Below are 27195 nucleotides of genomic sequence, written 5' to 3' on the forward strand. Positions count from 1 at the left end.
ACGAGTGTAGGCTATTTTTGCTCTCCGATTACCCAGACTTTTCTGTCGCCAGATACTATTGTTTTCATTCGATTTCAAAGGAATACGACATGAAAGGTTTCTTTCTATTTTGATCATGCAAAGAGTTTTCTTTGGAAATATTGTTTTCTCCTTCTTACACACTTCCTTAAACACCCCTTGAAGAAAAACATTTTTCAAGAATCAGAAATTTGCATTTTCAGTATATTTCTATGCACCTCTCACAACTAAACTACATTAATTATGCTGTGAATTTGCCAAATATTTTTATTATGCCACATTATACTGTTATTAAGAGAAAAAAAAGAGTTTAATGAACATTTATGGAGTTTTGAAAATGTGATACTTGTTTGTAATAAATAGTAATATTATTTTAGCAGAAACTTTGGCTACATTTCTCCAAACACATACTAACTCATCACCGTCTCGTTAGTCTTATCAAATAATACTTCAACTCTATTTTTTAAGATGTGGTGATGTGTAGTTTTTCACGCTCTTTTCGGTATGGCGTCATTCCGAGATAGCCAATCACAGAACACATTCCCAGTCCAGCCCACATCACTCCCAGCAGAGTTGCGTCATACATATTAACAGCCGAACCAGGACAGCATCTCAGACTCACCGGCTCGAGCCGATAACTTTGGTTTTAAGCAAATAGACCAGATACGAAAAAAGAGGAGAAACATCTTAAGTAAGAGGGAGTTGTCAGAAGAAGTTCGCGAGAGGCGTCTGCGGGCATTTACACCGTCTTCCTCTGAAGCTACATAACACTTGTCGAAGCTGTGTTTATTTATTTATTTATATATTTTTTTAAATTGTATAATTTATTACAAGTCGACTTCTGAGGGAAACCGAGGGAAAAGAGGCGAAGTCTCAACTGAGTCAACGTGCGTCGAGACGTCATCGAACATTTGACAAGACGTGATGGAGGGAGGAAAGGTAACTCAAAAACTCACTTTTTTTCCTGTCAAAGTACAAGAATTAACAAAAATAAGAGATTAAATTTAATAAAACGGTACGTGGAAACTGTTATTGGCCTGTATTGGTATTTCTGTATGTCTAAGTTTAGTTTTCTGAATGTCACTCGGTTATTAGCCGCATAGCCTCGCTCGCCTTCATCTCGAGCTCTAAAAAGTTGACAAACTAGTTTAGTGACAAAAAACAAAATAAACCTGTACCACATGTTGTGAGATGTCACATGGGTAGCCGAGCTGTTATGAGTTAACATAGTATGTTACAGTTTCCTGAAAACTGGTAGGTGACTGATCGCAGTCAGTCAATGCCGGGAACTCGTTTGTTTAAAGACAGGGGCTGTATTTCAACTCAAACACCGAGTATGCTGCCTACATAGACAACGTATTTGGAAACAATTGGCGCGTTCGCTGGCGTTGTCTCTGTTGCACACTAAACTGCCTGTGTCGACAGCGTCTCTAGGTGTCATTGGTGGCGCATGTGATGCCCGAAAATGCTGTCTTTATAGGAAGCACACCAGGTTTGCAGACACAGCCAGAGAATCGTGGTGTACGTGCCCACTTTAATCCATCGCTGGCCAGCTCTTTTCTTTTCTTTTCCAATTTGAAGTAGGCTACTTTATTGGCATGATGTGCTTAAATACAATATCGCCAAAGCATTATTACACAAAGCAAATTATATAAAATATACTATTCTTTATATATTCTTTCAAAAGAAAGATTTTGTTATCATAGTGTTTTGTTAATTATTAAAATACATTACGTGTGTGTATTTTATATATATATATATATATATATATATATATATATATATATATATATATATATATATATATATATATATATATATATATATATATATATATACACTTTTATATTTATAGATTTACAAGGTTATGGTTCACACAACCTAGTGTGTGCTTAATTATGTGAACCATAATCTTGTAAATCTATAAATATAAAAGTGGATATTGTGCATAATATATATATATATATATATATATATATATATATATATATATATATATATATATATATATATATATATATATATATATATATATATATATATATATATATATATATAGTAGATTTACAAGGTTATGGTTCACATAACCTAGTGTGTGCTTTATATATATATATATATTATGCACAATATCCACTTTTATATTTATAGATTTACAAGATTATGGTTCACATAATTAAGCACACACTAGGTTGTGTGAACCATAACCTTGTAAATCTATAAATATAAAAGTGGATATTGTGCATATTAGTGAGAATAAATTAGCACATATTCCTGCATCTTATTGGCTGAATTTACCTTAAAATAACCGTAAAATTCATTAGTATGTTTTTATTTATTTATTGGAAAAGTCCATCTCTAGGTTTTTTATTCAATTTATTGATTTATTTTTATCCAAACTAGTGACTAATACTGAGTTAGAGACTCATACGTGACTAGTAGGCTGTTTCATATGGCTAACCTAACCACAGATGCATGATGATCACCCATGATAGAGCAAGTGTCTTTCGGATTTCCTGAGCTTAGAGACTTTACAAGGTCTTGTTTGTTGAGATTTTTTAATTTTTATCACAATAGACAGAAGCAGACCATAAAAGCAATCAGAATGTTTTATTTGTTCTCAACTGGTTTGAACATGGGACCCACATTTTTCCATGGTCATTACTCATAAGGCTGCAACCCAACATATATACCCACTTTACTTAACTCACATTGTAAGAATAATACTTACACTAATACTGATACTGAAGAATACAACTAATACTTACAACTAATACTGAAGAATAAACTGTATAAGGTAAGGCTAAATAGCAGTCCTAAACTAGTTTTTCTTGGTATAAATCACCACAGTCATTTAAAATATACAAAATAACACAAAGTGAAAATTAAGTGGTATTTTAGGGTTACAGAAACAACAGTTACCGTGGTAAATATACAATACTAACAAGCTCTTAAAGGGGTCATGAATTGAGAAATCAACTTTTCATTCAGCCTTTGATATATAAAAGTTCATCGTGATATAAGAATATCCTGTACGTTTCGGAGCTGAAAACTTCCTTGTTAGTCAAAGAAAAGCTTTTATAGACACCAGACCCAGCAAACGCTTGATCTCAGAATGTGCCAGGCTGTGACGTCTGAGTGTGGTGAAACACCGCCTCTGCAGAAGAAGATCAACGCCTACTTCATCACTGCCTGTTTAGCCTCGCCCACCAATTCACGCATGTAACACAGGCCTATTGTTAAACCAGATCGAGCAACCAAGCAATAAACAGTCCGTTGAGGATTATAAGATATTGAGCAGTGCCTGACAGTAATGCAACATGTAAGTAACTGTGTTAAAGGATTAGTTCACTTCAAAATGAAAATTTCCTGAAATTTAGCTCACCCCATCTCATTTCAAGATGTCTTTCTTTCTTCATTCGAAAAGAAAATAAGTTTTTTGAGGAAAACATTCCCGGATTTTTCTCTCCACCATTGACTTCCATTGCAACCAAATGTTGAAGGTCCAAATCAATGCAGTTTCGAAGGACTTCAGAGGCTCTGCGCGATCCCAGATGAGGAATAGGGTCTTATCTAGCAAAACAATCTGTCATAAAAAAAATGTATATACTTTTTAACCTAAATTGCTCATCTTGCGCTGCTCTGCACTCGCCAGTGATTGCACAATCACGTCGAAAACGTCACACTAGACGAAGGCGGAAGCACTGACCCTGTGTTTATAAAGCGCTTGTGTGAAGACTATTAGAAATGTCCTGTAGCAAAAAAAAAAGGTAAAACAACGATGTCGGATGATTTTAAAGTTGAAGATGGAGTGTTTTTTGGTTAAGGGCGTTTGTATTAGTCCTCGCAGGTTGCTTGGGGTGGTACTTCTGCCTACGTCTAGTTTGACGTTATTTAACGGTGATTAAATTCTATAAAGAAAGCGATCAAAGAAAGCTCCCTTTGCAATCGTTGGAGCAGCACGCGATGAACCTGTCAATCAAACAGCGACAGATTATCAGTGACGCGGTTATCAGTGACTCCCGTTTTATACAACGAATCTCTTAACTATTTCACGTTTGCACTGTCAGTGAAGATGAAAGCATTCGTTAGTGTACAGGAACTGAGTTGCAATGACGAGATCACTGCTTTCATGTGTGATTGGCTACAATGATCATCACTGCAACCTTTCATGCCACAATCTAAATATAATGCCATAGAACAAAATATAATGTCATAGATCTAAATATAATGCCATAGATATAAATATAATGCCATAGATCTAAATGTAATGCAACACTTTTCACGATTAGTTAACCATGAGAGCTGTAATTGTAAAAACGAGCTAAAAGAGGGAGTAATACTATTTCAAATGGAAAGACGTTAGCCAATCACAACAGTGGGCGTTTACACTGAAGTCTCACAGCAGACACGCCCCCAGAGCAGAGTCTAAAATCAGGGTTGGAAAAATGCCTTTTATCTATTAATTATGACAATTTTTTATGTAAAAAGCATTCTAAAGGCCTGTACACACCGGGACGAATATCGCGCACGCTTATCGGCAGCATTTTTCGTGACGTTTTTAGGTGCGTCTTGAGTGTTCACACCCAAGCGATTTTCACTGGCGATGCGCCGAGAGAACATGCACATTCAGTAGATAGCGCTCCCGGTACACAAGGTGGTGCTGCGGCACTTCTGCGCTTCTGACACTCGCTTGTCACACAGAAGAAGAAGAGAGTATTTACATGCTTGCCAAAACCACAGATATATTATTTCTATGACTAAACCATTCACAAACTTTTTGCTAACTGGCAGGCAGCATTAGCAGCCCATGTTCTTTGTCTACTTACTACTTCTTCGTCGTATCAATGTGTGCTCGGCAATAGCGTTTTGTGCTTGAGCGCCACAAAGTCATGTTTTACTGTCACTTCAGCAGCTCCAGGCACGTGAACAAAAGCGCTGATCTCATTGGTCGGCCAGTTTTTAACGCGCCACGTCAAAATAAAAAAACAAACCAAGGCGTTTTTTTAAAAATGACGCTTTTACGCCTGGCGTTTTACGCGTCGGTGTGCACACTCACATTGGCGCCCATTGTTTAGTCACGAGGCGTTATTAGTCGGCGATAAACGCACACGAAAATCGTCCCGGTGTGAACAGGCCTTAACATTATAAGTGCACCCCAGGAAACATAATAAAACAACGCAGTTCATGACCCCTTTAATGGAACATGTAAGCTGCTCCTGATTAATATAACATCATACCTGTACGCAAATCTCTACCTGCTAACACACAAATTACAAGTTATGTAATGTATTTTATTGTAATTTATTAGTACTTTTGGTGATTTCCTAATTGACAATGTGTGTACCTTCACATTTGCAATCAACTTTTGAGGTGAGAAACAAGTTTTAGTTTTCTTTGCCAAATTATTTTTTTACAAGTTTAGTGTTTTTCCTTCATATTTAAAAAATTTAATGAAATATAAAATATTTTCCTCATATTTGATTGTTTAATCAAACTTGTAATGTCACAAAAACTAAACAAAGATCCCCTCCAGACATAACATTTGGCCACTACTGTATTAATACTTGAAGCATTAATTATCGTATAAAGCCACTGAATTTCACGTAAGCTCTAAAACAGTGCTTCTCAGCTGGTGAGTCTCGTGACCCAGAGTGCAGACAAAGAAGAAACAACAACATGTCTTTTCTGAATAGAGACATTTATTTTGAAAGACGTGTGTGAAATCTGTTGACTCTTTTGTCAGACGCAGTTTAAGAGTGCCTGAGAAAAATGCGTTGTCCTGATTCAGTATCTACGGATGTTGTCAGTGTCATTATTCTAACATTATTTTCGTAACAAAACTAAAGGTTTTATTTTACAATGCAAAAAAACAAAAGCATAGCTCACAGGCATACAATGACTACAACATAATCAGTTATGAATATTTAGTTGGTTCTCTCTTGTTTTTGCGTGTGTTCATCATTTCTTTGTATGACAGCCTGGTCAAAAATAATGTCTGCCCAAGTTTCATTGCGTTTTCACAAATAAAACAATCGACTCCAAACACAACTACGTGAAATGATTACAAAATTGTTAACACATATTATAAACACATACAATAATATTTAAATGAAGGGTGAAGATGTCAATTTTCCTAGGCCGGACATCACTTTTGGCCACTACTGTATGTTTAACATTAAGTTCAGCGGTGCATTATGGTTTTGCTGTATTAATCTAGTTTTTGGTTGACGTGCTGGGAATGATGGAGCTGTCCATAGGGAGAGGAGAGCTGCAGCTGGCTTCTAGCTAGGGAACAATCAACATAACCCTGCCCGAGAGGTCGTGTTCTTGACCCGTTCCCAGCACACTGCCTAGTGTTTTGGCTGTGTTGTACAGCGCTCTTCATTCATTGTGCCCGGTCGTGTGCCTCTCTAATACCAGAGAAACATGCACACACGTTGTTGGTTTTTAAGACGACCCTCGTGCTTGGGTTTTTCATACCAAACCAGCTTCTGATATTAAACAACATGCGTGAAGAGTGTATGCTTTGTCGGAAAGGTTTTAAGATGCGTGTTTGTCGATCGGATCACAAGTAAATGAGGGAGACACATTTCCGATTACACCTGGTCTATTTTGTCTACTTTCAACCACTTCTGTCCTGATTTCTTTGAGGGGAGGGTCTATGGGCAGGTACAATTTTTTTTTTTTTTTTTTTTATTCAGATCTTTCGATCTAATAGACAAACTAAGCTTGCACAATTCACATATAAACGTGCCCGGAGACAGTAGCTTTCGTTTCTGCTCTGATAGCAGATCGCGCCAAACGTGGTGAGTGTGTTAGAAATCAGGAAATGGCAAGAGAACATTGTGCTTGGTATGTTTTTCGTGGGTCTTCAGCCGACAATGTGTAAATCCCATCTATCTAGCTCACTTCACATAATGTTTATGCATTAGGTCAGTAGGTGGAGAGTAGTCTGTCTTTTGTGGCTGTTCAAACACATTCGACCACATGAGTGTTTACACTACGAAAGCAATCCGGTAGAATGCGTTCTTGACTTCCTCTGGAAGTGGTCGAAAGTGGTCAAGCTCAAAATATTTTAGACCCCATTTACACCTGTATTTAGCATCATCCCCTTCTTGTGATCCAATCGAACAAAGTGTACCAGGTGTAAACGTGGCCTTAGCTATTATGCCTGACAATAACATTCTCAGGCATTTAAAGTACATTTATCAGTGTCTATTGTATGAATTGGCAGCAGTGCCACACCTGTCACTCACCTGTCAGGTTTTAGTATTTGCATAAGAGGACAACTTTGTCACTCACTTTTTTGCTTTCTTTCTTTTCTCTTAATTTTTCTCCACATTCCAGTTGTGTTAAAAACCAAAACTGGTTTCATACAGTCTTCCGAAGAACCATTACGTCATGTCTAATGATCTAATTCTCTTGATCTTTTGGCATAACAAGTAAATATTTAATGACTACAATGATTTTTTCCAGGTAGAGATGGAGAGATAAAATGAAAAACAGAGTTATGAATACATTTTACACACTCTTGTGGTCTGATTGGTTGAAGGACTATCCAGTTGCGTACAGAGACATTTAATTTATGCTCGTTTGTCAAGCCTCTTGTGCAGTAGAAAATACAGAGCAGACTCCCCAGACCAATGTTCAATCTTAAATTGAGTTTGTTCTGGTGATAGCCAGACAAATACTGGCTATGAAGACAAGCATTTTTCAGAAACATGTTATTCTGTCTAATCAGTTCAAACTGTTGAAAAATGACAGCTGAGAGCACCAGGACGGCCGCAAAATCAGGTAATTGGGGGCAGGTGTACAGTTGACCTGTACTTCATCAAGTGGAACTAACAAGCTTTCAGTTGAATTCTCAATTTGCAAATAGACATTTGGAGGATTTGATTAAAGATTAAACCTAAAGCAAACTGTCAGAAGACTCTATTTTGCTTCCTCAAGTCAGCCTGTTACTGTCATTTCAGCCTAATGGGCACTAATAAAGGCATTATGAAACGATAGAATTCCAAATGCCATTGAGGTAATTTATTTCTGTGAAAAATAAAGGGGCAAATCGGTGCTGAGCTGTAATTGTTAATCATAGACGTTTGAAAGGGAGGGCCGAGTTTTTGCTTGAGGTCATTTACTGTAAGTTACATAATATTGTTTGTAATACAGCAGTGTTAAGTCCTAGCAGAGCTGTGTTCCAGTAAAGGATAGCGTTGTTAGCACTGTAAAAATGCAGAGATGTTTATGTCGACGTCTGTTAAAAACAATTCAGTGGAGTTGTGAGTGGCTTAAAGCATTTCATAAGTGGGGTGTCTCCCGGACTTTACTGAACTAGAAGCTGGCAGTTAGATGCTGCTTTAAAAGGGGACATGACAGTCAGAGCATCACGCTCGGAGAGAGAGAGAGGCAGAAAGAGAGATCTTTGTCTTTGTTGCAGAGTAAGAAGCAGCTTCTCTTCCTCATGCTGCAGGCCTGTACTCATCATTCATTGGCTCCAAAAAAGTGTTTGGACACATAACCAACTAAAATGTATTAATGTAATTGCTTTAGATAACAGAATGTCAAACCTAAAATGTAAAAAATGCTGCACTTTTTTCGGATATAACCTTCCTTTTTTTGAGACATTTTTGCAATTACTTTTAACCAACTTGTAATTTTAGTGTCAGTCAGTTCCCCTTAAGTTAACACAAGTCAGCAAGTTTGGCAACCAGAAAGTTTATTTTATTTTGAAAAGTATATTGTTTTATCATTTGAAATAAATATATATATATATATATATATATATATATATATATATATATATATATATATATATATATATATATATATATATATATATATATATATATATATATATATATATATATATATATATATATATATATATATATATATATATATTATAAATGCCACTTTTGATATTTTGTTATCGTGTTTAATGATATATATATTTTTTTTAGTGTGGCTTAAGTGTCCTAGTTTTTCTTAGTGTACAACTTGTCGACCTGTTGACATAGGGTGTGTTAAACAACCAGTGTTGAGCAAGTTACTGAAAATTTGTAATTAGTTACAGTTACTAGTTACTTCTTTTAAAAGTAATTGTTACTAGTTACTTCTTTTAAAAGTAATTGAATTACTTTACCAATTACTGTATATCAAAAGTAATTAGTTACTAGGGAAAGTACCCCTTAAAGTTTATTTTATGTCTGCTTTTTAAATGGAAATCTGAACAGTCAAACACAATAAACATAATTTTTCATTCAACATTTCAGGCGGAACTGGTATAAATGCATCTGGTTGTTTAAACCACATATGTAAATTTTACTCCTGGCAAATTGTTAAAAAATAAACGTGTGAGAGCGCGTTATAGGCTATATATGACATGTTGTAATCAGTAGTCAGATATGATGGCTCTACTGCAACACGCATCGCAGCGAATGAGTAGCAAGACCGCAAACTGGCACAAGTGAAGCAAGTCTCAGATGCTCAAACACACAATCATCTTCATTAAAACGAATGACACTAAATGATCTCACCAGTGCTTAGGTCGCTCTTTCTCATATTGCGGTCTTTGATCTTGAAATGAGCTGATGAATAAAATGCAGCTCATATCTGTTGCTTTCGTTGACGTGAACTCTGTTAAATGTGCATATAGCGCGGGAACTGAATATCTGATTTATATTCATTTTGCGGAGAGGTGTAAGGTAAGACAACCTGCATGGTTTTTTTATGTAGATTGTGTAGCCCGTTTCGTTTGTGAGCGCCTATGATCAGCCTTCCTCAACTTATCAAAAATGCCTTTTTACTGTGGTGGTGGTGGTGGTGGCGGTGGTGGTGATAGTAGGCTAAACGTTTAAACTAACATTGTGATGCTTTAAGTGTTTTATATCTATGGGTTTTATTATAGGCAAGACAAGTCAAGTGTTGATTTGAGAGGCTAAAGCATTGGGTTAAGTCACCGTCACTTTAAAGAAAAAAATTAAAGCTTTAATTTAACGAACAAAAAAATGCTCCAACATTTTTCTAAATTAACTTTATAAAGAAACTAAACTATAAAAACAATTTAAAAAATATTTAGTTACATGTGTTTTACCGCTAAAAGTAGTTACGCATTACTCCCAACACTGTAAACAACACATCAAGGCCTTAAATTAGAGCCTAGCAATAATTAACCATTAAATAAAGGAATAAATTGATTGAAAAGTCAGCAAGCACAAACAAGGCAATTATTAGTCCAGCTCAAGATTATATGATTACACAGATGTAAATAAGTAGCTTTCCTTGCAGTTGTGACTGGAATCATGGTTTCCTAGTTGAGCATATTCCTTGTGATCTGGAATTGGAAGAACAAATAAAGCATTTTAGTGTCATGTACACATTGTTGATTTTCATTTTCAAGTGTAATCAAATAAGTAATATTCTCAGTGGTTATGAATGCATTTCTGGCAAAATGCCATGCTGTGCCCTGTTCAGTGAGCTTTCTAAGAACAGGTTTGTTAAATGTCATTCTCGCTGTAGTTTTCCGAGTACGTACATTATTGTGTTCGCTTCCTGATGAGACCGTATTTCAGTATGTCACTACTCTTTTTATCATATTGAATAAAATGTGTTTTTTTTTTGGTTACACTTTATTTTAAGGCGACAGTTACATTTTACTTACTCAAATAAGTACTGATAAATATTAATTAAATGTTTACTTACTTTAGAGTTACAGTTAGGCTTTGGTTTAGGGTTAGTTACTTGTAATAATGCATACTGTTATTACTATAGTAAGTACATGAAGCAATGTGTAATTATTACATCACCTTAAAATAAAAGTTTTGCCTTGCGCCTTCAGATTTGTTCGCCACTGAGCAAAAATGCTACAAGATGCATTGTTTGTTTAACTAAGGATGTAGATCTTAGTTACTGTAATATACTGTAAGTAAACTTTCAGTAGCGTTAATTGTTATTGCACCTAGTTTATGATGTGTATTGAGCCTGAGTGACTGATAATACAGACATACATTCACAGACTTGAATATAGTTTTTTTTTTTTATTATTAAAAGTTTTAACATACTGTATATAAATACTAGGTTTTAATTTTTTTTATTTTTTTTACAAAGGGTACATTTAAATTACCGCCATGTTAATGCTGCATTTTAAAATTAATATATTATTTTGAAAAGTGTATATCTGGAGCAGAAAACAAAATTTGACCTCAGATTACCTCATTTTACCTCAGATTTTGCATGCGTTGGTTTTCTCTGTGGCGCTCGCAGCGAGAGCTGTTCAGAGAAATGTCCACTTGGAAGATGAGCAAGGTGAGGGAGTATTTTGAAAGCCTACACAAAACTTTTCAGATTCTTCTGTTAATTACAATGAATTATTACAACTATACAATTACTAATAAGATAATAATGCAATGCAAACACATTGCATGTGTCTGACCTATTTTTAGTGGCATTCAGGATGGGATTTGACTGTTCCTCGATTAAGTAGTCTATTTAAAATGGATCGCATATACAGACTGTCTCTGGAGAGTGGGATAGACTAGTCGACTAGTTGGTTGCAAAATTTCCATTTAAATGTAATGAAATTAGTCGTTGTGCACATCCGTACATACAAAAATAAGGCAGTTCCATCCTGTCTCTGTCTCAATCTCACTCACACACACACAAAAAGCCTTAAAATCAAAATTTTGGAATTTAAACAGATTAATGAATCAAGACATAATATTTAGCAGAAAAAAATCATTTGATGACTGATGAAGACAGATTTCAAATTGTGTTCTTCTGAGGGGAACCAATCATCCCTGTTATGAAAGAAAATGATTGAATAAATATTTTCCTAATTAAATCATAGTTCAGAATCCAAGGCTTTCAGTGTCTTAAGCAATTTAAAGACCAGTTCAAGTTTGTTACGTAACCCAAGAGGGGCCCAAAATCGAAAGAAAAAAAAGGCCTCTGAGCTTTGCCATGAATAGTGAGGCTTATTTGCATGTTAGTTTGGTTGCTCCAGAGCTGGCGTCCAGTTGCCTGGGGCAATTGTGTTTTGCATTTTTTTTTTTTTTTTTTTTTTTACAGAAAGTTATCAAGTTGTTTACCTATACTGTGGATGTAAGGAAGATATTTAGAGAAGTCCTTTTATTCTTATCATTCAAACAGTTAGAGAAAAGTAACCCTAAATATAAACCAGTACGCTGACACAATAAGCACTGAGCCAAAATATGTGTCCAAGTCAAACTGTCAGTGTGTGATATCAGCAGAAGGGCATGACTGTTTGCGGTGTGAGCAGCGTGGATTCAGAATGACGAAGCAAAAAAAAAATGTAACCATTAAGTAATTGTACAACACACACACTACATTTCATGGATAGGGCCTGGGCAACTTTATATCTCTGTGTTTATCTAGTTGTAAGTATGCAGTGTGTAACTAGGCATGTCTGCTTGGTGATATAAAAAAAAATTTAACCATTAAGTAATTGGCCAACTTTATATATCTGTGTTTATCAAGTTGTAAGTATGCAGTGTGTAACTAGGCATGTCTGCTTGGTGATATATATAAAAAATGTAACCATTAAGTAATTGTACAACACACACAGACACTACATTTCATGGATAGGGCCTGGCCAACATTATATCTCTGTGTTTATCTAGTTGTAAGTATGCAGTGTGTAACTAGGCATGTCTGCTTGGTGATATAGGGTAAAGGCAGGATACTGAAGAGGAATGTATCATAGCCAAACCTACGCCCTCCCCTCGAGTAAGACTCAAGTCAAACCTTCCATATTTAGACGCTTCATCTTTCTTAAAGAGATACAAGCCCTCTGCTGTGTCTGTTCTGCGGTGTGTTTGCTATCAGCATTAATGTTTCAGCAACAGGAAGTATGTAGTTAACTTCTTAGGGAAGTCCACTGAGCCGATGATTCTGTTTATTGCCTTTTCATTTGTGTGGACTTGGTCAACATGTTCTTGTGTGCGAGTTTTAAAATCGAAGTCCCTCCTAGAGGTTTTGTGTTCGTGGGTATTTGACTTCCTGTTTCAGGGCTGGTTAAATAACATAGTCTTGAACTCAATGAACTGCTGCTTCTACTCCAACATGTATTGAAGGTCTGTCCACTTCCCGCCCCTTTTAAGCTCTTGCATCTTCGGCAGGGGAGTGTATGCATGTGTGTGTGCAAATGAAAAGAGTGCACATGTCCAAAACTGGTATCTTTCTCCTCGCCGACTTTCTGTTTATAAATGAGAAATGCAAGCAATGAAAAATGTTCCGTATGGAGATCTGTTTACAGTCTCATCGAGCATGCTAAATACAAAACAGCTTGACATTTAAAGCTACTTTTAGAGTTTAGCTTATAGAGTGAATCAACAAGACCTTTTTCAGAAATAAATACTGTATTTTATCTCATCTTAGTATTTAGATACAACTCTTAAGTAATTATTTTGTGGGCTGATTCCCCGAAAGGAAGAAAAAGTGTAGAAACTGTTGCAGACAAGTTTTGAAGCTTTTTATTTTAACAAGTGCTTGATGCGCTCTGTATGATTTAGGTATGTACCCGACAGTGATGCAATGGCACTATTTGGGCTCAAATTCGTCATCAGATATTTAAATATGTAAAGCTGTCAAAGGCTTGACTTATGTGTCAAGTAAACATTGAGCTTAACAATGAGCTTCAGCTGAGCTAAACTGGTTTTACAGCTGCCTGTGTCTTGTGGATGGGTAACCATGTGAAAGAAAATATCCATTCCAGATCCTCTCTGTGTAAATAATAATCCAACCCAGAAATAACAGGAACCCAAACAATGATGCTGCCTTCACTGGACAACACTATCTTTCACAAGTTCAGTCTCTGTAGCTCACAGGAACAGTTTCTTTCAGGTCAAGAGGCCTCAATATCATGTCACTTCACCCAAACATGAAGCTTTTAATGAACATTTGGCCTCTAAATACAGAAAAAAAACATTAGGTAATTACATTTTTATAAGAAAATAAAGGCTTTTTTTGTACCGGAAGACATTTTGCATTGTGACATTTATTTTTGTGACAGTTAATCCTCAATTATAATATAACCATCATAAGAATAAAATTAAGCATTATGCTTTGTAAAATATAAGTTAAGCAATAACTTGCATGGTACATAAAATGTTTCATTAAATTTAATGATGTGAAATTCATTCTTATTTAGTTCTTTTAAGATTATGATGTATTATTTATACAGTTCATTTATCATTTATATAATTTTAAATAATACGATTCTCCCAGGAATTGTTATGCAACATTGCATTACTGCAATATTAGCACAACATACTAATTGAATAGGTTTTCAGTTCCCTTTTCACCTGCAAGGCTTTGTGTGTTGCAGAAAGATTTCATCACATTTTGCCCAGTCATTTTCAAACCAGACAGTCCGAAAACAAACATACTTCAGCTTTTTTTTTTTGTCTGTTTCTTTGGAATGAGGAAAATTATTTATTCTCTGAGCATTTCCCTGAGAGGTATTGAAATCTATCTCTCAAACCTGCAGAAAACTAAACAAAACCTTTCAGGAAGTCATCCGTGTGAGTGAATACTTTCCATTGTATTGAAAGAGAAGGACATTCTTGTCTTTTTCCGCAACAATAGAATTCTTCTGGGAATACTGGAGATTAAATATAAATATGTTCTCATAAACTGAGCTGTGGCCTAGTGGTTATTGCAGATTGGCTAAATGTGGAGCTGTGGTACTGACTTTCCTTTTTGAGGAAGGACAGAATTAAAAGGAGCGCTACCATGACAATTATCCGAATGTCAAACAATAGGTTACCACACCTCTGAGAATAGTTCTGTTTAATAGGTCTGGCCAATCATTGCTTTTGGCCTGAGGGTAATACAGCTCTATTGGCTAATGAGATGGAGTTTCAAAACAATTCATTGTGTAGCAAAAAATGACTCACTCTTCTTTTATTCTTCCCTCAACAGCAACTGACCTTGCCGCTGATGCTGGCTGTGGGGACGGCTGTGATCGGCTCACTTCAGTTCGGCTACAACACAGGTGTAATCAATGCCCCGCAAAATGTGAGTGGCGAGTACATACTCACACATACACAAAGTCTTTACTGCTCACCTCAACATCCCAGGTGTGCCCTTGTACTTTGACATTATCGTATTTATCGCTGCCCCCTCACTTATTTAATATGTGCTGTTGCAGCTGTTTCTAAATCCCTGTCTGTCAGTAGATACACACACATACACACTCACACCAATGTAACCCAAATGCTGCCCGTTAAACCTGAAATTTTCCCTTTCATCTACATATTATAAGTCAATTTGCATCTGTTAAATGATAAGTAACTAACTGCTGAATATTAAATATATTCCCTGTTCTGGTACAGGGTGAAGGTCATCTCACACATAGCACAGCTTGTTCAGATGTGCATGTTGAACTAGGGCAGGGGCCAGGCTTTGCTTATGTGAATGGAGCTTTTCTGGCTTTTAGACACTATATACAGTGTATATATTCTATATTCTCACTTATAATCACTCCTCTTCCTGTCTAGGGAAACCAGAACAGAATTTGATTTGTTTATGCACACACACACACACACACACACACACACACACACTGTGCAAAAGTTTGGAGGTTCTTCAAGATTTAATGATTTTGAAAGATTGTTTCTCTTGCTCACCAAGCATTTGTTTTATTTGATTAAAAACCACTGTTATGAAATATTATTACAATTTAAAAGAACTGTTTTCTATTTTGAATTATTATATTTTCTGCAAGTCTTCAGTGTCACGTGATCCTTCAGAAATCATTATAATATGCTGATTTGGTGCTTATGAAACATTTCACATTTTTCTCACAGCTTAATATTCAATTTCAATATCATAATGGTCAGCCAGTATTAGCATTTTTTTTTATTATTGGTATTGGTCAATATTGGATATGTTTTGGCAGATAGATACCTTATTATGGATGCTCATTTTCTCTATTTTTACATTTAGATTGCTGTCTCGCGCTCATCTTTAAAAGTACTAATAATTTAATAACACTGAAAAACATAATCTTTAACAAGTCTTTTTTCATAATATTATTTGTTTCATTTGTTTCATACATTTGAGTGAGTTCAATAATAGGTCCATTTCCACCATCGTAGTTTACATTTATGTGCATCAATATTCCTCCATTGGTCTATTCTCAAAGGCTCACTTTTCAACCAATTCCTCGTTATAACTTTCTTACTTGTTATCATTGCATTTAATATTACTTTTAGGTTGTTGTTTTTTTAGACAAAATGGAATACAATTTTAACATTAGCCATTTATCTGCCTATTGTTATCGGCCAGAATTTTATTATAGGTGCATCCATAGAGCTTTTTCCCGAAATACCACAGACTGTACACACTGGCCTCTGGCAATGAATGGTGTGGTAGCTTTCACTGTGTGTGTTGCTGACAGTTGTAACAATAGTTTTAGTGCGTGAAATAGTTTTAGGGCTGTGGAGAGGCCATAATAGGGCCTACGTGTGTGGGTGTGGGTCTGACGCAGACCCTCTCTATAAATAATCGCTTCGATAAGATTACCTCAAGGGCTCCTTGTCTGCAGACCTGCCTTACTGAGACTGCACAAATCACCAAAACTATACTGTGTTATAATACGCTATCTAGACTGAAACTTGTGAGCATGATTTTTTGCAGATTTTTAATGTATTCTACAATGCAGGAGTTTTATTCAGATAATGAACCATTAAAGGAGTTTTTTAGTCATCAGTTACTCACCCTCATGTCTTTACAAACTCGTTTGTCTTTCTTTTTTCATACAATGACAGAGGATGGGGACTGGGGACAGCTGTGCCCATCTTTTACTTTTACTGAACATAGTTTTAAAGGCTATTGTAAAAAAAAAAATAGGCTTGCTAGAAACCAGTCAACTTGTATAGTGAATATAACCAATAACTAGTATCACTCTGTAGCTCACATTGGTTCTATTAAAACACCATGGCATTGTGTAACAGGTTTGTATAATAAGGGGTTAAGCGCTGAGGCACATGACTTTAACCATGCCTGATATTTAGGCTTTCTGCATGCCTAAAGTGTCAGACAGCTGATGGCAAGAGAAGAGAGAGAGGAAGTGATCGTAGAAGGCTGGCTTGCTGACCTTAATATGTAACACCAACAGATCATACAGAACAAACTTTAATATGCAGCTAGCATGTCATTGGGTGACATTCCTCTAAAAGCCACCCGTGCTTTTATAAGGGTTAGCTGCAGACAGTCCGTGTTTATCAACAAACACGACGCAGAGATGCCATAGAAACCTGACTCCCTCTGTGGGTCTCGGTTTCCATCACAAAATCATGTTACCTAATACTGAGCAAGGCAGTGAGCCACCTACTGGAAGAATTGCTCGTTAGAACATAAATCTCAAGCACAGAGCAGATTGGTGATAATGTTGATGTATTCGTCTTGGTGTCAAATTCATCAACTCTGTTTCTCTGCGAGTATGTTTTTACTCTTAGAAAAAGTTTAAATAAAATGTGCTGTACTACACGTTCAGAATAATAATAATAAAATATTAAGGGCGATGTAAGACCTTGTATGTAACATTTCTGTAAATTGCAATGTGCTGTCACAATTTTAATGATAATAGACTATATTTGTGTTTTAGGTCATTGAGAAGTTCTACAATGAGACATGGACTGCTCGATATGGGGAGGAAATCCCTAAAACAACCATGACTACCCTGTGGTCTCTGTCTGTGGCCATCTTCTCTGTGGGCGGCATTGTTGGATCCTTCTCCGTTGGGCTGTTTGTCAACCGTTTTGGAAGGTGAAATACTGTTGTGTCTATTAATGTTGTTTTAAAATTATGGCTCTTGTTTACAGCCTGAACTTGGTTTATGATGGTTATTGGATGATTAAATGTTTGATTAAAAATCTCTCATACTCTTTCTAAACTTTCTAATTTCAGGAGAAACTCCATGCTCATGGCTAATGTCCTGGCTTTCGTCGCTGCAGCACTGATGGGCTTCTCTAAGATGGCTGCGTCTTGGGAGATGCTCATTATTGGACGGTTCGTGGTGGGCCTTTACTCTGGTCTGTCCACAGGCTTTGTGCCCATGTATGTGGGCGAGGTGGCTCCCACAGCCCTCAGAGGAGCCCTGGGCACCCTTCATCAGCTGGGCATCGTTACTGGCATCCTCATGGCACAGGTACACACATTTGAATAAATCTGCCATTTCAGTTACCATTTTGATTGTTTTTCTATATTTATGCTCTGTTTTGTGTATTGTAGGTCTTTGGTATGGATGTTATTTTGGGTAACGCCAGCATGTGGCCGTTCCTCCTAGGCTTTACATTCATCCCAGCCTTGCTGCAGTGCTGTTTACTGCCCATCTGCCCCGAGAGCCCTCGATATCTCCTCATCATCCGCAATGAGGAAAACAAAGCCAAAACAGGTGAGCATGGACCCATAGCACCTAAACATCCACATATCCAATCCAATCACTCGCATATGCGACTAAAACATTTCTTTAATTAGCCAATTGCTAGTAAATTGTACGTTTTCAGTCGCCTGTGATTTAGTTTGGCGCAGATATAATTTAAGTGCCTGCTGAGCTAACACATATGCACAATCAACTCTGAGGGAAAGAGAGAGTTTTTTACACATGAGAGATATGGGGAGGACATTGGCAGGGTTAGGGTTAGGCAGGGCTCGACATTAAGCATGTTCACGTGCTTGTCCTTCGGACAAGTAAATCTGTCATCCACTTGTCCGAGTAAAAAATGTGCTTGTACGGAAAAAAAAAGATTTTTTTTTGTGTGTGTGTGTTGTAAATAAAATTTATTCTGAAGCAATATTCTCACCAGTGTTCAATCAGCTTTGACATATGCATATTTGTGATATTTTTACCTTTTATAAAGGGCATTTTTCCCCTAATCTTATTAAATATAGGCTATGATTCAGATTTCCTTTTATATTCTTAAATTGGATCAATCAATTAAATTAGAAGACGACACTGGCTGTTACCAGTCAAATTAAATAATTTACACTGAAAAATTACAACTGCATTAAATAATGTTATGAGATTGTTTTAAATATACAAATAAGAAATGCTGGAAAGATGAAACTAAACCACCAGTAGGGGGCAGCAGGTGACCGTTTGAATGAGTGAGTCATTGAGTCGATTCGTTCAAATTCTGATTCATTCAAGAATGAGGCAGTCGTTTACGAATAATTCATTGAATCTTTGATTCTATCGATTCATTCAAAATGCTGAATCATTCACTAACACGCTGTTGCTGTGACACACGTTCTGCTGTGATCTTTTGGAACTATTTTTGCTGCAGAAATAGAACAAAAACACTCAATATTGCATCTAAAATGTAAGTGACTTAATGTTAATAATTGTTTATGGAACTGTCATATGAAATCAGTGTCCTTTTCAGTCGTGATGTTATTCAGGAAAACAGCGCTCTTGGGAATGTGACGTTGCAACTGTATCATATTATAAATATAAATAAACTCCACATTTCTACGGCAGTGTGTTAACTGAGTTTCTCTGTGTGAGCGGTGCACATTTGTTTCGATTTCTCCTCGAGCTGCGCTAGCGTCAACAGTGCAACGTTACCGTCAGTTCATTATACATTATTATCATTCACTGACGATCGCCAATTAATGAATGCAGAATCATTCTTGCATTTGGGTGATTCCCTAGTTATTTTTGTTAATGACATTTTATCAGGCTACTTGTCCGTCGGGCAAGTAAAATTATTTTTCACTTGCCCCTTCAAAAAATCCACTTGTCCCGGACAAGCGGACAAGCGTTAATGTCGAGCCCTGGGTTAGGGTTAGCAACGTATATTGTTAGATATAAATGCAGGGCTTGAGTTGACAGAACTGCTGCATTGTCATGAAAGTTTATAATTTGCACGTTTTTTTTAGCCTTGCCAATTTAAACTTTCACGTGCAAGTAGACTTAAAAGATAACTCGAGTGCTTCTGACAGGTGAGACGGGACGCAAATAAAGTCGAGAAAGAAAACACATGTGTAACAGAATCAGTATATTGGATCTGTGCATTATGTCTTAAAGTGACAGCAGCCTAATATACTTGCTGGCTGTTTTTAATGTTAATCAAACCACAAAAGACTGCAAAAAAATCACTCAATGCTCTTAACTGAATAACTTTTGTAACTTTAAAAATAAATACGAACTATACCCAAAATAGTTCGGGATTCACAACTTCTGACAATTGAAAGGGAACGGAATTGCGCACTTCTAGGTATAATCGCGAAACGAGCCATTAGATCTACCTGAAAAGCACTGTTTATTTCATTTGTATCTTTATTCTATTGTGTTTATTTGTGCTATTGCTTGTACTTTGATATTTTATATCAATGTATATTGTTTTCATTTGTTTCTAGTGGTTAAATTAACAATTTTACTAGCTAATGGCGAGTGCTTTCATTAATGTAAACAAACGTTTTCATGTGCATTTAGTGCTTAAAAAGCTGCGCGGGACGTCAGATGTGGGCGCAGACATGCAGGAGATGAAGGAGGAGAGCAGACAGATGATGAGAGAGAAGAAAGTGACCATTCCTGAACTGTTCCGCTCTCCGCTCTACCGACAGCCCATGCTTATATGCATCATGCTGCAGCTGTCCCAGCAGCTGTCTGGAATCAATGCTGTGAGTGCCTGTGTGCACATGCTTACTAGTTAAATGACAACCCAATCTTACCCGAAAACCAGATCTAATTTGCGTTAACGTTTTTGTGTAGGTATTCTACTTCTCTACAAAGATCTTTGAAAAGGCAGGTGTGCAGCAGCCGGTTTATGCCACTATCGGAGCAGGAGTCGTCAACACAGCTTTCACTGTTGTATCGGTGAGTGTCATTAGTACACAACAGAACCATTGCTGTTATTCTAATAATTAATAATAATGTATTATATAATATATATATATAATGTATATTCGTGTATTGATTCTTTTCTTTTATTTATTTAATCAGTAATAAATGCTATATATAAATATAGGGTGTTATATGCACAGAAATTGTGCCTGATTATTTTAGATATTTAATCAATAATATATACTATATAAAAATACCTCCTGATATTGACATATTAAATCATTTATTTTACTCGTTATTGTTTTCATTATTATAATGATTTCACATAATTTACTCATTTATGTCCTTAAAATTATCTCAAAACACAAGAGGGTGCTAACTCTTCTTTTAATTGTTATTTGCCGATGCTGGTAATCTTAAAATGAGCGAATGTTAATCAGCTGTATACTGTGTATATGCAATATAAAATGAGGATAATATTACATAATATTAATACGATTTGTTATTCTTATGCAGCTGTTTGTGGTCGAGCGAGCGGGCCGCAGGTCCTTGCACCTCTTGGGACTGCTGGGAATGGCTGGATCGGCTGTATTGATGACCATTGCTCTTGCCTTGCTGGTATGCACATCATTTACCTATATTTACACACAATATTTACCTAAAAGGCTAAGTGTCAGTTTCGGAGATATTAATCATTGAGACCAAAGGTTTACAATATATTTGATCTGGCGGCTTTGTTGCCCATCTCTCTAATAGGACAAACTCCCCTGGATGTCCTACATAAGCATCGTAGCTATCTTTGGGTTCGTGGCCTTCTTTGAGATTGGACCCGGCCCCATCCCATGGTTCATTGTGGCTGAACTGTTTAGTCAAGGCCCAAGACCCTCGGCTTTTGCTGTGGCGGGATTCTGCAACTGGACTGCAAACTTTATCGTGGGCATGGGCTTCCAGTATGTCGAGGTGAGAGGCCTGTGGGAATTATGGGAAGGGTATTGGCACATTTATTAAGGCTGGTTTGGCTGACTTTCTTCTCTCTTTGTCTTCTACTTTAACAGGAGCTCTGTGGGCCGTACGTGTTTATCATCTTCACCATATTTTTACTTGGCTTCTTCGTCTTCACCTACTTCAAAGTCCCAGAGACTAAGGGCCGGACGTTCGATGAAATCTCCGCCGGTTTCCGCCAGGCAGCTTCAGCTGCAGAGAAGCACTCGCCTGAAGAGCTCAACAGCCTGGGGGCGGACTCTCAACTTTAAACCCCTGCTCTGACCCCGCTTTTCTCATCTGTTCACACTTCTGCACGCAACTACTGAGGAGAAGGGGTCTCCAGGCAACATGTCAATCAAACATTTCCCCCCTACCCATGGCTGCACTCACCTCTTAATCCCCCGCACTCCCCGATAATCGTGAGACGTCTGGGCACGAGACCTGGGGTTTGAAAGGCAAGGAGTAAGAGTAGTTATCATATTCCTTTTATCAGAAAGATGATCGTTTTAAGACATGTTTGAGGTGTCACATTTGCATTGGAGTCTTTTGGCTAGTTTTATGTTTTTTAATTCTATCGTAACTGTTACTTTTACTGTGCTATGAGTGAAAACTCGACGGAAGTCACCTCGCCGCTCTACGCTGTTGACGTCAGAAATCGACGGGCTGAATGGGGCTTCTGTATGGCGACTGATTCAATACTGTATTCCATGTTACTGTATCATTATTATGAAAGTCTTGTGGCTTTGATAAACCGGCGTTATTATTCATTAACTTGGCCTTGGTTAGCTGTTGAAACAATTCAACATGCAAACAAAATCAAATTATATATCATTTATTTGTATTCAATCCCCGGAAATAAACATAACATATTCTAGGGTTTTGATGTCACCCATTGAAACAATGTGACATCATATATGTAAATTAGATGTTAAAACTCCTTTGCATAGCAAACTTTTTTTACACATTACAGGGTATTTTATCCCTATAATCAAATGATTATTTCTTTTTTTTCTTGCTTTTAAGATGCATCACATCTTTAAAATGTATTTATTATATTTTTGTAACACATTCACTTAGTTTCTCCAGGAATGCAGATGGTTATAATCACTCCAGGAGAGAATGTTACATGTCACCAAATATCACACCTAACTACTACATTTTTAATATGAGGTCGTTCACTTTATAATGCACAATGAGATGTACTCTACTGAAAGTATTAGCACCAGCTCAAGCGAATGTTGATCGTTAAATACAGCACATGCTCCCGTAAATACTGCTATATCTCACATTCATAATGTCCCAGATCAGTTGCACGTCAGTAAACGTTTAGGCGGCAGTAGTTTGAAATGCTTTTTGCACAGACTCCCTCTAGCTGAGGGAGAATCGTCAAGTTGGGAAACACGGAGAGAGACCAAAATGCACTGTGACTCGTGGCATGATCAGAGTGCACTGACAGCTGGGAAAGACACCATTGATGATGCTGTGGAGTACAAACTGTGTGTCTGTTGAATGCGCTCTCACACACCTTTTGAAACACAGTATGCCTGGCTCCAATGTGCCTTGTCATTTTTTAGATTTGTAGTTTTCTTCTTTCTTTCTTTTTTCTTTTTAGGATGTTCACCCTGGATCCATAAGTATTTGTGATTTTTACGCACATCAAATTCATCGATTTTCACATTGAACTTGTGTGAGCGTATATAATCTGCTGTTTTTAAACACTCCACAATATGTCTGCTTTTCTGACTTTTACTATGTACACTTAATTTTTCGTTTTTGTTTGTAGGTGAAAAGCCTACATGGTAATAAATGACCTAAATTTGTGACTTCTTAGACATATCAAATTCATGTAAATGAGGTTTTGTCACTTTGAGTGGAGTTTGAGTGTGTGCATGTGATTTTTACTGGCCAATTGGTCAGAGAAACAACAGGTTTAAAAAATAAGCTCTAACACCAGCATCCAGAAATGATATTCACCCAAACAGCATTCCATATGAGAGCATCTTGATCTTGTGTGTCTGTTTTTGACTTTTTGTACACGAGCGTGTCATGAAGATCATATGCATGAAAGTGTCCCACTGAAATCAATGACGTGTTGTTTTGAATATTCAAAGAAACATAGAAACATTTTTTAGCCTATGGAAAGTTTGGTGATTTCCAGCTGTAAATAATGAATGTAAAATAGAATTGGTTTATTTTGTGTTTAAGACCTTGTAGTTTTAATAGTTGTACATGTAACATTTTCCTCTGTTTTATAATGTAGAATATATTTCTTTCCTTTGATGCACTATCATGGTAGTCAGTACTGTAAGACATCTGTAACATCTTATTGTTTTTTTTTTTACCGTACTGTATTTATTAGATCCACCTAATTTATTTAGTTTTTTTTTGCTTTCAGTTTTACTTCTATGGAAATAAAATTGTTAGGGAAAAAAACAGTATTGTATTTGTGAATGAATTGAGAATCACTGTGGGTAGTTTAGCCAAAGTCATTTCACTCGGCGGCCATCTTTGAAGCGCCCCTCGGGAGGAAACATCAAATTCTCCAAACCTGTTCTAAAAGCTTACGGTTACATTTTATATTTAAAATCACCAATGACATTTGACAACAACTGTCTCATAAATGTAGTTTCTAAACGCTCGAATCATGAGAAAAAACGGCATTTTTCAGCCTGGACAAAGATAAATGCGAATGCGCAGTCCTAAACGCGCGTCTCAGAACACTGCCTGTTTCTATAGCAACTGGAGCGGCAGCCGCAGTGATGTGATGATTTTACTAATCAACGATTGGCTCTTATATTTAGAAGGCGGGGCTTATTCGCCATAGTAGATGCACTTTCTCCCATTCATAAGTAATCGGAGTGCTAATCTGGTTTCCAGCGCTGCACAAACACACCTGATTTAACTCTTGAAAAACATCCAAGAACTGACACTGGTGTGTTATTTAAGATACATCTATAGTAACCACTGCTTCAGCTGATAGATGTTGCTCGCCTATTTTAGAGCTGCAGGAATCACTGTTGCCTTAGGCCAGGGGTGTCCAATCCTGCTCCTGGAGGGCCACTGTCCTGCAGAGTTTAGCTTCAACCCCACTTAAACACACCTGAACCAGCTAATCAAGGTCTTACTAGGCATACTAGAAACTTCCAGACGGGTGTTGAGGCAAGTAAGAGCTAAACTCTGCAGGACAGTGGCCCTCCAGGACGACTTTGGACACCCCTGTGTGTCCACCAAAGCCTCACTGTGGGCGCTTGAGAGCGTTTTGGCAGCGCAGTGTTTGTTTTTTTCAGTTGAGATTCTTTGCTTGTTATGATACGGAATATCCGTGGAAGTGTTACTAGTATCTCATTTCACAGATAGTTTGTTTCTGTATTGATTCTATATAAAAATGCTGATACAATGTAAAGTATTTGCTCTGGCTCTTTGTTTTAAATAATTTTGTTCCGTTATTATACTGCCTGTTTTCATCTGTTGACGTTGTACACACGCAGAATGTGGCGGTTGGTCGGTGTTGTATTTGATTTGATTTTAGTTTAGTTTGTCTCGCGTCCATTAGACAACATGGAGGGGCGGAGGTTATGAGCTATACTGGGACCAACCATATGGGGGCGATCGAAGCGCGGAGGCATCATAGACCGTAAAAAAATATGGACGACGCGACTTCATTGACTTCAATTTCTGACTGGAGCACTACAGGCTTGGGAGGCATCAATTTCTGAGAGGAGTGCTACAGGCTTGGTTTTACTCTTAAACTTTTACTGGCGACCAGTAAAAACGCTGAGCGTGAAATACTCGCTCAGCGCCTCTTTACGCTAGCCTGGGAAAACCCAGACAACTTCCGGCAAATTTAGATTTGCTCTGCAAGTAGTCTGGCAAAGAGCACATTCAAGCCCATTTCTAAACCCTAGAAATCGCGGCACCAATCAGAAACGTTGGGGCGGGCTTTAGACGATGACGACAGCGCAGCGACATTGAAGTAGATTTGTGGAGCATCACTCGTTCTAATCAGCTATCTATCGAATCAGCTGTTTAAAGCGATTTAAACTTTTCCTTTTCGTCAAAACCCGAGCAAAGAACAACACTCGAAGCCTTCATATCTAAAAAAGATGTTATCGCTGTCTTACCGACTGGATTCGGCAAAAGTCTGATACCAGCTTGGCCCTTTGGTGGCTAAACGAATGGGTCTTAGCGAGAGCCCTCTGGTACAAAATATAGTTTTAAGTCCTTTTCAGGCGTGAATGTAGTTGTTTAAAGCTCTCTTTAAAAGAGAGCCCCTTTTTTAAAATTTGATCTGCCGTTAGTTGTGAGCTCCAGTGGTTCAGCGGCGCTCAATCGATCATTGAGCCCGCCGAGAGACGCCTTTCCTCGGCCAGTCCTTCTGCCGTCTGCCGCTGGCTCTGATGTCTCTGTAGTGGTTAAACCGTCTCGTCTTGTGTAGATCTAACGGCTGATCTTTGCTCTCATTAATCTATAATTTGTTCCTAGACAGATCGTTTTGTCTGAGGGCAAAGTGAAGTTTCATAACTTTATATTTTTAAGACTTTACCGTTGTAGTCTCCTAGCGCTGACTTTGACTGAATTGCTTTATTTATTGTATAGCTTCTTATACCTTTTACTTATACTTTTATAATTGCTATTGATGATCACACATAAACTGACATTTAACAAAAAGAGACTGGGTTGTGTTTTGTGTCATATTTAATTTATTACAGTGATAATCATAGCCTATATTATGTGTGTGTGTGTGTGTGTTTTTTAAATGTAAACGAAAAGAGGCTGGGTTTTTTATATTTCGTTTTGTTATAAACATGCATTTAAGATAATATGCATTGCCTGCACTACATATACAAATATATACTGAGTGATACTGTCAAGAACGCTGCTTGTCCATTAGCAGAGTAGGCGGACTAGTTTCCTCCCGTCCTCGGGAGTTCGTTCTCCGGAGTCAAACTTGGCAAGTCACGGACGCAAGTCAGAAGTTCGCGTACGAAATATGTCATAAAACACCACTGCGTCATTTCATTAAAAAAATAAAATAAACATAAAAGCCACACGAATGTGGTTCAGGCAACGCGTAGCTAGGCCTACATTGATTATCTTATATATTTATAATAAAACTAAGTATAAAACACGTTGCCTCTTTTCGTTTACATTTAAAAAAATAATATATTAAACATTAACATGTGGTTTAGGTAAGGTGACCAGATTTCTGAAATGGAAACCGGGGACATTTCCTATTTGAGAACACAAGTACAGACAAGAACGCATATTGAGAAACGGCCAGAGTCTCAGATGTTTCTCCGTCGCGCTGCATACGTCATCTCCCTCATCGCTCTGATTGGTTTGAGGTCTATCCAATTGCGCCCAGAGGGATTTGAGCGACGCCC

At 37.2% G+C, this 27195-nt stretch overlaps 1 protein-coding gene across 2 annotated transcripts; it reads left to right on the forward strand.

The window, feature by feature from the left end:
• The first annotated feature begins 593 nt into the window (after positions 1-593).
• Positions 594-26475, forward strand: slc2a1b (solute carrier family 2 member 1b). 2 transcript variants are annotated; one of them, XM_079840263.1, is made up of 11 exons: positions 594-957; positions 14956-15051; positions 17645-17805; positions 17947-18187; positions 18271-18433; positions 20477-20664; positions 20756-20860; positions 21344-21445; positions 21584-21787; positions 21883-24844; positions 25000-26475. In XM_079840263.1, the coding sequence occupies exons 1-10, from the start codon at positions 943-945 to the stop codon at positions 22078-22080; spliced, it is 1473 nt and encodes a 490-aa protein (XP_079696389.1). In that variant the 5' UTR covers positions 594-942; the 3' UTR covers positions 22081-24844; positions 25000-26475. The 2 variants fall into 2 exon arrangements, with proteins under 2 accessions (XP_079696389.1, XP_079696390.1); XM_079840264.1 differs by having other exon boundaries at positions 21883-24837; positions 24995-25256.
• The last annotated feature ends 720 nt before the right edge of the window (positions 26476-27195 follow it).

The sequence above is a fragment of the Gobio gobio genome (genome assembly GCF_949357685.1).
Source record: "Gobio gobio genome assembly, chromosome: 17".
NCBI lineage: Eukaryota > Metazoa > Chordata > Actinopteri > Cypriniformes > Gobionidae > Gobio > Gobio gobio.